This window comes from Amia ocellicauda, chromosome 12 (genome assembly GCF_036373705.1).
Source record: "Amia ocellicauda isolate fAmiCal2 chromosome 12, fAmiCal2.hap1, whole genome shotgun sequence".
NCBI classification, from domain to species: Eukaryota; Metazoa; Chordata; class Actinopteri; order Amiiformes; family Amiidae; genus Amia; species Amia ocellicauda.
This window is the reverse complement of record NC_089861.1, coordinates 2,192,678-2,205,679: the sequence shown is the minus strand read 5'-3', so window position 1 is coordinate 2,205,679 and position 13,002 is coordinate 2,192,678. Positions and strand designations below refer to the sequence as shown.

The 13,002-nt window shown below is 44.5% G+C and overlaps 1 protein-coding gene across 2 annotated transcripts in view; it reads right to left on the bottom strand.

Moving 5' to 3' along the window:
• Positions 1 to 8,936: 8,936 nt before the first annotated feature.
• The window catches only part of tll1 (tolloid-like 1), a 70,564-nt gene continuing 66,498 nt past the window's right edge, over positions 8,937 to 13,002 (bottom strand). For both annotated transcript variants that reach the window (XM_066718057.1, XM_066718058.1), the window contains 2 exons: positions 11,385 to 11,635; positions 8,937 to 11,195 (listed from right to left, as the gene is read on the bottom strand). In XM_066718057.1, coding sequence (XP_066574154.1) covers positions 11,061 to 11,195; positions 11,385 to 11,635 — 386 coding nt within the window. In that variant the 3' untranslated portion in view covers positions 8,937 to 11,060. The remainder of the gene's footprint in view (positions 11,196 to 11,384; positions 11,636 to 13,002) is intronic.

Sequence of the window (13,002 nt, the reverse complement as noted above, 5' to 3'; positions counted from 1 at the left end):
CTGAAGATCAGTGGGTCACGGAGAAACAACTACTTCTGACACGCTGTCGCTGGAGTGCGATTTTGAATAATTGAAGACTACGCAAAAAAAAAGTCCTGCGTTACAGCTGCTGCCTCACAGGCTTCATAATAGAGGCTCAAAACAGGATGGGAAGTGAGGAGCAGACAGCCAGCGATGGAAACGATCCACAGAATGAATCATCTGAGTAGTTGTACAGCACAAAGTCAGACTGCGCTTCAGAGAGGCATCCTGTTCCGCCAGTGATGAACTGCAAAGCGACACAAAGCGCAGGAACGAGACGCGGGTGGCGTCGCCCTTCCGTGCCGTCTGAGCAGCTGTAACGATGCCCTGATTGCGCCGCGTTTATGACTAACATCTTTATTGAATCCGAGCACAGCCTCGTGAATACCTGTTCTGAATAACCAGCAGAGCTGCGGCTGGCTCTTCTAATGGCATAAAACACGTGCAAATCATTGAACTCCTGTTCGGTGAGCAGCAGTCCCTGGGGCCCAGCCAGCTACTTTATTTATTGCTAGTTGATAAAATGGTCTTCACCACTCCTTTCCCTTCCCCTCGGATTCTCCCGTCGGATAACATCGCACAGGGTGATTGTGTTGTTGCAGTTGCACAATATCCGCATTCAATGCAGTACAAAGAACAGACCACACCGTCAATATGCACCTCTTTATCTCTTGGAAAGCATCCGTTACGAAAGGCTCGGGCCGATATGAAGCTTTAATGTTACCACCGTGTGTCACAAGTAGATCAAAATGGTTCTCAATGCGCTACATTCATGTGCACCCCTCTACAACACACACTCCCTCCACTCTCCTAAACAAGCCTGTAAGTCATACAGAAGAAAGATTTGCTAGACTGAGAGAAGGTAATTCAGTCCAGCTTTTTTGTTCGATTGTGAGTAGCTTTAGATCCAAGGACCTCGTTGAGTCGTTTTAAAGTCATCCTACAGCTGAGCTTCAATTAGTTATTTTTAAGGAAGTCAGACCATCAGGGTCCATCCAGGTAAGATGCTTAACCTCACTTTACCCAGTTCCCTCTGTCTCCTTCCTTTGACCTTTGACCTCTCTGGGGGAGCCATGTATGCACCTGCTTCCTTCCTTGATGCACGTTCTGTGGGCCGATGGGCAGCTGTGTTGAGGACTCCAAGAGCCATGACAAGGAGCTACAATACTGTACATAAGTACATATGAAGCATGTTATTATTTCAAGAATCATAGCATAATACAAGGCAGCGAAATGCAGGACTGAACTTCTCAAGACTATAAAGAAACAGAAGTGCCTGAGAAGATCTGAAGACCAGGTTCTTTGTTGTGCTTGTTGGTCACCATCAGAACCTTCTAATTTGTGATGTAATCATAATAATACAAAATAAAGGTCTGTATGACTCCTGGGTTGCAGAATCCCATTGGTTTTCCATCACGTATCTCTCAGATTCACGGTGGCTCAGCACTTCTTTCCCCACCAGTACGTTTTAATTAAAAAACGAGATTCGGGGGTAATGTAGCTCCTCCTGTTTTGTCCAATGCGTCTCCTGAGGAGGCTGACTGATGATTTTTAAAGAAACGCCTTGTTTGGAATCATCAGTCGGGGGACATCTTCAATCAATGGTTCCCGATCTACAACTAAGTGCAACATAATGAATCTCACCTTTTTATTACGTGTGATGACCGCCACAAAACATAAACACCGCGGCCGTCCGTCTGACATTCATAGAATATAGAAATGACATCTTTCACTCGCGTTGTAAACCAGTGTCACATGGTATATGTTAATAGCACTGGAGCGCTGTGTGTTAGAGTACATTGCATTGTGGGTCCTCTCCCGTGATAAACATGGCTCGTTCAGATAATTGTATTGTGCCAGTGACAAATAAATGTATCCATTAATATAATATAACACATGGATTTGCAGTCTGAGACCAGTCTTGGCATTTGCTCGGGACGTTCTGACACCCGCACGATGGGTATCTATTTGCTACTGTGGCTCCTGTGCTGCTTGAGTGAAGCGTTCCCCTGCGTCGGCCAGGAAAGCGGGCGGTTTAAAGGTTAAGATCTGCTTTGCTACGAGGCTGATTTCCACCGTGCAGCCCAGCCGGTATTTCTGTAAAGGTGAGTGGATAAACCTCAGGAGAAAAACATAAATCTCCTCTGCTGACAGTAAAAGGTCGTTCTCTTGATCTGGAGCAGGCATTAGTCACCGTGAGGATGTGGCTTTTCCATTTGGGCTTTATCCTGTGGGCAGACGGGGCTTCGCAAGTGAGAAGTAGGAAGGGTGCCGGACACAGGGAGAGAATAACAAGCAAAATGAACGACAGAACCAAAAGTAAGTACTTTGAAATGCAGTGTGCACTCAAACACAAAGAAGCATGCACTCTCTGTCACTTTCCCTCTCTCTCTCTCTCTCTCTCACGCATTCAGACACACATACATGCAGACACTTAATGGCCCCAAGGTCAAAACTGGAGCAAAGAGACATCATGCACATGCAGAAACACAGAGGCTGTGCTCTTTGAAATCAAGAGCACAATAGAAACCGTTTATACATGCCATATCTGTCTAGATGTTATTTCCTTCGAACCAAGACATCTTGTGCAAATTAAACTCGCACAAGAGAGTCTTCCAATCGCTTGGACCAAACGGATATTTTGTTATGTTTTCATTTTGAAGCCCTTTTTAAAAATAAAAGAAGTTTCCTTGTACCAGCTGGATTTTGCACGTCAGCTCTGGCATGTACTTTCGAAACTGTGTATCTGCTTTGAGTTGTTACTCACACAATCTGTGATGAGAACATGAGTTCAGTTGGGATATTATCAAGGGAAATTAAAAAGCAGTGTGTTTATCAAGTCAGGCTTTAGAAATATGTTCCCTGCTCTCATCTCGGCATCGGCACCCATTTCCATTTATAATAGCTGTTTTTTTATGAGCATGAGGAAGTGATACAGTCGGTAAAAATGGAAATGTAGAGCAATTAGCTGTTTCTCAGGTAACAGTCCCTTGAAATTAATTTTCTACACTATCATCACTGATTAATTAATTCATTTTAATTGTTTGTATTTCTAGGTGGGGTTCAGTCTGATGAACAACTCTTTCTTCAGTTTGGCTTTCAGGCAGATTTACGTCAGATCCACAGCAATGAGAGCAGGAAACTCAAATTACTCCTGAGCATCACCCTTATGCTTAGGGTGAAATGAAAGATGAATTCAAACTCTCACAACATTCCCAAATAATCCTTCATAAAGCGTGTGGCGTATGGGGCTCTCTCCCTCTTTAAAATCAGAAGGGGCAGCTTGTGGAGGTTTCAATCGATCAGTTTTTAATCCACATAAGGTATATTAGTGTGTGTGATTTTTATTTGCAGGCTAATGCTGAAACAGAAGGCGTCTTTAATGTCGGGGCCACTGAGCTGCTCATTAAAGCTCCTGTGTCTAATTGAACGCAGCGCAGGGTTGCGTGTTCGGGTGAAGACTGAACAGTGCCGCCTTGTGGTCACACAGCAGATGGCAGCCTCTCTTCATTCTGCACACGTAACAAGGTGCCACAACTCCGAGCTCAACAAACATCTCCAGAAGGAAAAACAGCAGCACTGTCACTTTGCATTTCATATTTAACCCCTTTCATCAATTATTTTTAAACGCAAAATGCACATTCTTAACAGTTCCCCAGCCGTGGGTTTGAGATGTCTTCTGCACCGATGAGGCTGATGGCGTAAGTGCCGTCTTGCCTGCAGGAGAACCGCGTCCCCTTTGTACCAGAAACATTTGCATTCACGCAGAGCTGCGAGTGCGGGACTGGCGGCTGGTGGCGGGACACCCCAGCACTCGTCAAACCATCCGCAGCCACGGCGAGCTTTAAATCAGCGCTTTGTCTGCATGGGGGGCATCGCTGCCCCTTAGGGTTATGTTTCAATTGTTTCTTTTTTCCATATATATTTTTTAAAACTGCAGCCATGTGGAAGACAACATCCCACATCTCCACAGCTGGTTCGTTCCTAATGGGGGCTATTTATAGAAATGCAGGAGTATAAAAGCATGACCTATCAAGCGGCGGTACAGTGAGGGTGGTGGGGGAACATGCGGCAGTCATGGGATTATTACTGATCAGCGCTAATTGAAGGAACTGCTGCCATCTAGTGGACAGTGTGAATATTGCACGCACTGTCTGGTTTGCCCTGATAACATTCATATCTTAAACATTATCTTCTAAGATCTGAAAGTTGAATTGCTGAAGCTTACCGGAGCAGCTACATGTTCAACATATTGGCAGACATTTCAGGTGTAAATGTCACTTTATGAGCTGTTTATAGTTCCCTTTTTAATTGCTTCAAGTATGTCTACAGATACCTATAACTGGAGCTGGGGCCACATCCTTAGGCCCGTGTCGGTTCAAAGCAATGCTACCATCACTCCCAAATCAGCTACACACATCTACCCAAGGAGCGCACCTTCATATGAGTGGGATTGTCTTCATTTTTACTGAATCAATTCTCAATGTATCTTTTTCTTCTTCTTTGCCTGTCGTCTCTTATACTCTCTGTGGACAGAACAGCTTAGCGAAACCCATCTGGCACAGTATACCCTTTACAGCTGTGCTGAAAAATTCAACAAAACATCCCTCTTCTGTGTCTAATTTAGAGTTATTTCATTGCATCTCAATGTTTTAATATATATGGGGAAGGCGGTGTATGAAATTGACCTCAGTCAGAGTCTTCTATATTTTCTCAGGTTGTGATTTACAGAAAGGGGGCGCTGAGCTCAAAGCCCTTGACAACAGAGAATTAGACTGAAATGGAAGAATCGTTCTTTAGAAATGAACGGGCATTAATAATTTGGTCCTCGACTATTCATCCTGTCTGCGCCAGAGCCTTCCTGGAGTTAATACGTTTTATTTTTTGCCAGAGAAACATTCAGTCCCATTCTGTGCCTCTGTTATTCTCAGGCTTTTCTCCCAAAAATATGTGGCAGCAGGAGTCTCACTGCAGTCTCCTGGGAATCTCTGGGACGTCTTCAGGAATCATTGCTGAAAAAAGTGAATGCCAAGGCCTAAAAATAAATGCCTGTAGTCCCATCTGCCCTACTGTCCACGTCTGTTGAACCTGCTGAGTGTGTCATTGAAAACCACACACTTCTGCTGGATCAAAAGCAGAGCTAATGTACGAAACAACACAAAGATGGAATTAGATTAATTATGATGATAATGATGGTGATGATGGTGATTTTGTATATGAGGCACAAAAGCAAAGACGCAGTTATCTAATTGTGTGTGTGTGTGTATTGACACTGATCAGCCAAAACATTCTGCCCACTGACAGGTGACGTGAATAACACTGATAATCTCGTTATCTTGGCACCTGTCAGTGGGTGGGATATATTAGGCAGCAAGTGAACATTTTGTCCTCAAAGTTGATGTGTTAGAAGCAGGAAAAATGGGCAGCGTAAGGATCTGAGAGACTTTGACAAGGGCCAAATTGTGATGGCTAGACGACTGGGTCAGAGCATCTCCAAAACTGCAGCTCTTGTGGGGTGTTCCCGGTCTGCAGTGGTCAGTACCTATCAAAAGTGCTCCAAGGCGGCCAAGGCTCATTGATGCACGTGGGGAGCGAAGGCTGGCCCATGTGGTCCGATCCAACAGACGAGCTACTGCAGCTCAAATTGCTGAAAAAGTGAATGTTGGTTCTGAGAGAAAGGTGTCAGAACACACAGTGCATCGCAGTTTGTTGCATATGGGGCTGCGTAGCCACAGACCAGTCAGGGTGCCCATGCTGACCCCTGTCCACTGCCGAAAGCGCCTACAATGGGCACGTGAGCATCAGAACTGGACCATGGAGCAATGGAAGAAGGTGGCCTGGTCTGATGAATCACGAGTTCAAGGTGTTGACTTGGCCTCCAAATTTCCCAGATCTCAATCCAATCGAGCATCTGTGGGATGTGCTGGACAAACAAGTCCGATCCATGGAGGCCCCACCTCACAACTTACAGGACTTAAAGGATCTGCTGCCAGATACCACAGCACACCTTCAGAGGTCTAGCGAAGTCCATGCCTCGACAGCAAAAGGGGGACCTACACAATATTAGGCAGGTGGTCATAATGGTATGGCTGATCAGTGTATATACGGTTAATGAGTAAATATGTTTTATTTGATTTCTTGATCAATAAACAGCAAATCCGTGGGGATGATTAACCCTTTAGTGGTGTCATTGTGCTCTGTCTGAAAACGGTGCGATGATGCCTTTCTACAACATGCAGACCATTAATATTGTGGATTAGGTTTTAATGCCCACGTGTTAAATTAGTGATTTCCTAATGCAGGGCACTAATCCACGCAATCATCCCATCATCTCTATCAGATGACAGCACGGCCAATCTGTGCTGATGTTCCCTCAATCATCTACTGACCTAACGTGACCCAAAAACACACATCAGTTAGTGATCTGATTGTTTCAGGTAAGTTAGCTGGATACTGCCGGTGCACATACTGTATATAACACAGAGTGATTAATTGTCATTCTATTATTATTGTTTTCATTGAGGTATTATGTGCAATATATTGTATTCACCTGTTGCTATAGTGTATTGCTCTTTAAATGTTAGATGTAATGTCCGACTCGGACCGTGTGGTGCATTGTGGGTGTTCACTGCTTTTTCCACACCCTGTTGTACACATTGATCACAGATCACTTTCTGCTGTCACACATTTCAGTGGCTAGAGACGTGGCACTCTTTATTCTACCTCTGCTTTAATTAATTGAAAAATGAACCCCCACAGGTTTACCATGAACTGACCTCCACCGAAGACTAACTGTGTTTTTAGTGGAACGCACCGCGTTCCCTCAGAGCTGGGATAACTCGGCACACGCAGCTCGGATACTTTAGAAAGTGGTTGGCAGCCCCTACAGGACGGTTTGTGAGGAATACCTGCTGTGGTTCAGCATTATTTCCAGGGCCACACTATCAAATAGTTTAGGCTGATGTCACACATTTACATAAAGGCCAAGTTACATAATTGTCGCTGTGGGCCAAACCTATCACCTCTGACACCTCCCAGCCTCGCAGACCAGACACGGCTCAGACGGCACTATTGCCCCAGCCTCGAGTTGAGACAGTTCCTCTTATAAAATAGTTCTGGGGATTCAATCATGAAGCAAGACAGACTGTCTCCCTCTCTCTCTCTGATTCTATGTCAGACCATTTGTGCGTCATCGGATACTCTGGGAGTACTACAACTACAACACAGTTCATTAATGCATGAATATAAAATAAATTCATACATAACAATGTGCCCTGTGTGGCTCCCAGCTCTCCTGTCACTCGCAGTGACAAGAAGTGATTGGGAACCTGATTAAATCAAAACCGCTATGCCGCCCCCCGCATCGCTCAGGGCAAATTACAAACCAGCGCCGGGCCTTGAGATTTCCATGACAGACAGGAACTAGGGTGGCAGTGTGAGGAGGGGTTTCAACTTGTGCAGCTGGCAGGGAGGCTGAAGCTCCAGTAACTCCAGCCCAGCTCCTGCTGTAATTGGGCCCCAGCGGAGACTCGCAGCCCTCAGACGGATTGATGGCCCGGACCTGCGTGGCGCCGCTGGTTTGTCTCAGAGTTCCCAGGGGGCTGAATCATCCCAGGTCCCAGCGGAACCGGTCTCAGCGCTGGTACGGAGGGTGGGGGGGTTTGGACTCGATGCTCGTAGTTGCCGGGAGAACCTGTGAGGAATCGAGGTCAGCAATCAGGACGACAACTCGTCTGATGGTAATAGCAGTCATCATCATCAGCGCCCGCCGGGAAACAGACAGACTTAGAGCTGCACACAGAAAGCTTCCTGGACCTCTGTTAGAAAAACTAGAAAGTCGGGGGGGAATTGACTGAGAGATGCCTGGAACGACCCCGGCCTGGTTTTAAACGCGGAAACAACTGCCATATCGGTATTTCTAAACATTCCCGTAAAAACGCTGTGCAGACTGTAATTATCTTGTGCTGCATCAGTTTGTTAGAAATCTTTTGGTTGCTTGTGTTGTTTAGTTCTGGCAACGCACTGCTCCTTCACTCCAATCGTATCATGTAATCATGAGACGTGGGCGGCACCACTTTACCGATTCTTCATTTGAGACGACTCGATTCCCGACGATAAACAAACATACAAACAAGGGAATAAACAGAAACCGCTCCAGAGCGCGCCGGCCGAGTTCGTAAGATGCTTACTGGCGACTCCCAACACGGACTCCGAGTGAAAGTTTATTTGGTCGCCTTTATTTAGAGGCCGCCTCTGGGAAGAGGATTAGCCTCTGATTACAGCTCGGACACTGCAGCCGGGCGCGCGGCCAGAGATTCGCTGTGCATTGTTAGGAATTAGAAACCACAGAGGCAGGTTTGGGGAATTATAGGTTTGTCTAAATCTAAATACCATACATACATGTTTGTCCTTTCCTTTACACAGGGAAAAAATACTAATCAATACTTTAGAAATCCACTGACACGCACACACACTTTCCAAGGGCACAGTCTACAAAGGATGAGGTCATTGACTTCCCTATACAATAGGGAGTCCTGAGTCCTGAGTTTGTCACAACAGACAGTAAATGAGACACAAAGTCCACTGCCTCACTTCGAGAGGCAAGGGATTTGCAAATGACAAACTTGTACCCTATTGTGGTTTTATTTTTAAGTGGTAGAAAGTGGCTTTGAACAAATAAATGATCCTCGACTGGGTATCAGTCTGTAATCTGCTAGGTTTAGTTCGGCCAGAGTTTGGTTTTAATAAATATTCACAGCTGTAATAGAACAGCTGATACATTAGTCGGCACTATTGTTACTAGTAATGTGTTACATTTCTTTCTAACAACGCCCCACAATTCAACACGATTCCAGGGACACGTTTCTGCGTACAGAGGCAGCAGGTGATGAAGAATATTCTCAGGAACACAAAGGTTTAATGTCAACCCGACAAGAGGTTTTAATGACTTTTGCAAGCCACCGAAATCAGGCTACAAACGCTGGGGAATGAACATAAGTGAAACAGATTCAAGTGGAAGTTGGCACATACAGTAATCAGTGAACTGTTCGACCTTACCACGTCAATTCATTTCCCCCCCGGTTCCACCTTGCAGACATACACAATGCATATACACCTTAACTAAAGCTCGGATATCGCCCTGCTTACATAACACACACATAATGGTTCACCGCTTCGCATCACAACAAAACTCTAGAAAAGTGGACGCCTGGGAAACATGGGCTGGAGCTCGAAATTTTCTCTTCGATTTTTTTTCTTTTTACAATGAAATCTGCGAGTTCTTGTTATCAGATGGAAAAAACAAAACAAAACGAGAACGAAAATAAATCGACAACGCAAACCAGATATCTACGAAGAAACATCATGTGCAAGAATATACATTGTGTTCTAAGGCATTAGTTTTCTTCTTCACAGGACGAGTGCTGCCTGTCGATGACTTTATCCGTGGTTTGCTCTTCGGTTCGCAGCCAGACACCGGTCCACACTCACACGTGTTTCTGCAGCTCGTTGGCTCATTAGACTCTACACACAGAGTACTTTAGTCATGGAATAGCACCATAGGAAATCCATTCAACGGCAGCTGCCCGTTCTGCACACGCTTTGCATCACACTTCCAGAAAAGATATCCCTTAGGCAAAAAAAAAACCATCCCAAAAGTGGCTTGTCCATTTACCTTTACCTTTAGTCTGTCTCTGCTACTGAAAGTATCTCCATCCTGGTCTTTTGGAAGGTCTGCCCCAAGGTTTGTTGTTCCTCGTCAGTGTGAACAGGACGACACGATAGACATACAGGGAGCCGCTACCGAATTTCCTCCGTGATTTAAGTGCATAAACAGAGCACGATATGATGGTAGCAAACTGATAGAAAATGAACATTTGCAACGCACAATATGCAAGGCTTCACTTGTTTTTGTTTCCCACAAAGCCATAAGCAAGAGACACCTCTGGCAGACAGGCAGACTTACAGCCACCCTCTCTCTCGGCATTGCCAATATCAATCATAATCATCATCATCATAATAACAGTTTTGGGATGAAAAAGACAGTTCAGTAAACAAGTCCTTGGGCATCAAAGGCGTTCAAAATTGACAGTTCTGGTCGTGGATTGTTTTTAGGTTCTTATTGGTTCGAACCAGAGACACATCATGTTGGCTGAAAGCATCTGTGCAGGAAAATATAGATGCCGAATGGAAAACTGTCACCGGTTTGAATCTCTGGACATCGATTCTGTTGATAAATAATGTTTTGTTCTGCTCTGATATACTCAGTCTGGTCAGAGAACTACCAGGCATACACAACACAACACAGCTCTGTGGCATTTCCTGAACTTCCTGCAGTGATGTCATCTCCCTGTATCCTGGTAAACATACCTTAAAACCGAAATCTAGGAATGCATATAACTCCTTAGCAAGTCCTGTGCTATAAACCCTGGAGTTTTAGTCAGACCGGGTAGACAAACACTCAGGGGTTCACAGCGAACAGGTAAAGCTGAACTGAAGTGTGCACACAGAAACCAGGGACAACCTCTCATACCTTTTCTTTTAAGGTGTAAGGAATAAAGGAATATTACAAATACAGTAAAAAAATAAAGTCCTCAGCGGTTTATTTTAAAGCACCCCCGATGTTTCTCTCAGCGAGCGGCCGGTGAACTCGCAGTACATCAATGGACTCCAGTTCAAAACCGCCATCCAAGCATCGGCACTCCTCCCGTAAATCTGCGTACGGAGAGGACAGGTGCGACGACGACACGGCACTTGTCCACTTGTAATGGTCCTTTTTAGCGCCCTCCTCGCCACTGAAATCGCGAGGCATCAAACTAATTCACGGACAAAGGTGTCTTTCAATTACGACATGCACTGATGCCACCGACGTGGAAAACCTGTTTTGTGTTTGGGATAGAACAGCTGAGTTTGGGTCAATTTTCCTTTCCTTTTTACTCGGACATTTTGCATTCCACTGACAGAAAGAAGAGTCATTGTACTTTGCTTGCTTCTGTCCGATTTTTTAAATGCTGTGATTGCCCGTGACGAGGTCGTCCGGTTTATTTTTTGGTGTGCAGCGCCTCCTGGAATTTCGTGCTCGTGTATCGTATATGGAAGCCCTTCTTGCTGATGGTGTCGTCTGTGTGGAAGTGGAGCAGAACCGTGTCTCTGGGAGAGAAGATCTCCTCTCTCGGCTGAAACGAAGGAGAGAAATATGTCATTAACACAATATTTGAACTTGTGCTTTTAAAATGATCTCCTATACTCTAAGGTCCCTTCCACTCTATAATTTAAATCGGCTGAAACTCGAGCCTCGAGCATGGCAAGTCTCTGTACTGCGCCACTGAACGCATCTTGACGACTAAAGGTACGTTGTCTCTTACCCCCGAGCCACAGAACCGCCCGAGTCTCTGAGCCGTGGTGTCGTAGCCGTCGAACAGCTCAATGTAGTCGTAGCCACAGTCCGCCTCTTCTTCCACCTCGAAGGTCTGGAAGGTGAGCTCGATGCCATAGCCCTTCTCCGCCATGATCATCCACTCGCAGTCCGTGTGGCCCGGGTAGTTGTTGTCTCCGAACTGAGAGTGGGAGTACAGGTTCTTCTGCTTGGCCTCGGCCTTCAGGCGCCCCCCACACTCTTAGGGAATCAAAGGTGTGGAAAGATTTTAAGTAGGAGGTCATTTGAGATGCTGTTTAGGCGAGTTAGGCAGGTGATTTATGGTATTTATTTATTTGCCATTAAATTCTTTCTGTCCTAAAAAGGTTTGGTGCGGACACAAATTTCAGCTCTAAATGAGAAGACAAATAGGAAACAAATTGTCCATTTTGAGGCCTTATAGTCCCTCCTGATAAAAAGTGGAAGGTTTTTGCTGTTTCTCTGGGGAGCAGAAGGTCATGTAAAAGGTAAACATCATTCTGTTTTCCAACATCGTGAAAAAGACTAATTAAGCAACCTTGTGGGTGGCAGGTTTGTTTTTCAAAGTGTTAATGCCCCTAAACACACAGCCAGACTGAACCTAAATCACTCTGAACAAGTCATTTTGACAGCTGTCTTATGAACGTGATGAAATGTTCTCAACAGGACAGTGAAGAACACTTAGGGAAATGAGAACCAAGTGGACAAAATAAAATTGGTGCTGCACTGTAGCGTGTGTCAGATAGTCACCCTCAGGTGTTTGGCGTACCGGTCTGTAATAAATCAAATGCACCTTCTGAATAAACCTGCTTGTGTGTCTGAACGACTTGAAAAGATACCTGCAGTTCAAGGAAATATTCAGTGGGGAAAGTCCTTGTGCTGAAAGACTGTGGAGAAGACGCATTAGTCTCAGTCTGTTGCTATTAAAAGGTTCAATCTCTGTAATTAAAACCCCTTACAACCACAACTGCTGCCAAGAAAAACCCTCGGCTTCCTGATGAACATTACTTCAGAAGCCACAATCAAAATCTCTTCAGTCAACCAACAGCTGGAACACAGGAGGTCAGTCTACGTTCGTGTTATTTTCTGTGAAGAACACGAGTCATTTTATGTGTTTTATGTGTCAGCCTCTTGTTTTCTCTACTATTCCACTTGTAGTAAATCTTAAATGGATTATAACTCCACATGTTTCAAAACAACTCCTAAAATGAATGAACATGATGCTGTTTTGTTTGAAAATGAATACCTTCAGTTTTTTTCTCCTTCTCTCTCTCATTTAGAGATAGCACATCAGTAAAAACAATAACAGACTCGCTTATATTCTTATTGCGTGGGAAAGCAACTGGCATAGCTTTCAATACTAATTTTAATTAAATGTATTAGCAATTTCAATTAACCAATACAGATTTTGTGGAAGAGAATCACAGAACTATTGCTATAATGATACAAGAAAAATGCTTAAATCATAGCACTCAAAACTTTGAATAATAATATTGTAATTATTAGATTGTATGTGATCCAAACAGTTTCATATAAACTAGTACAGAGACATAGTGAGAAATCCTACAATAATGTTTTGTCTGTTATCA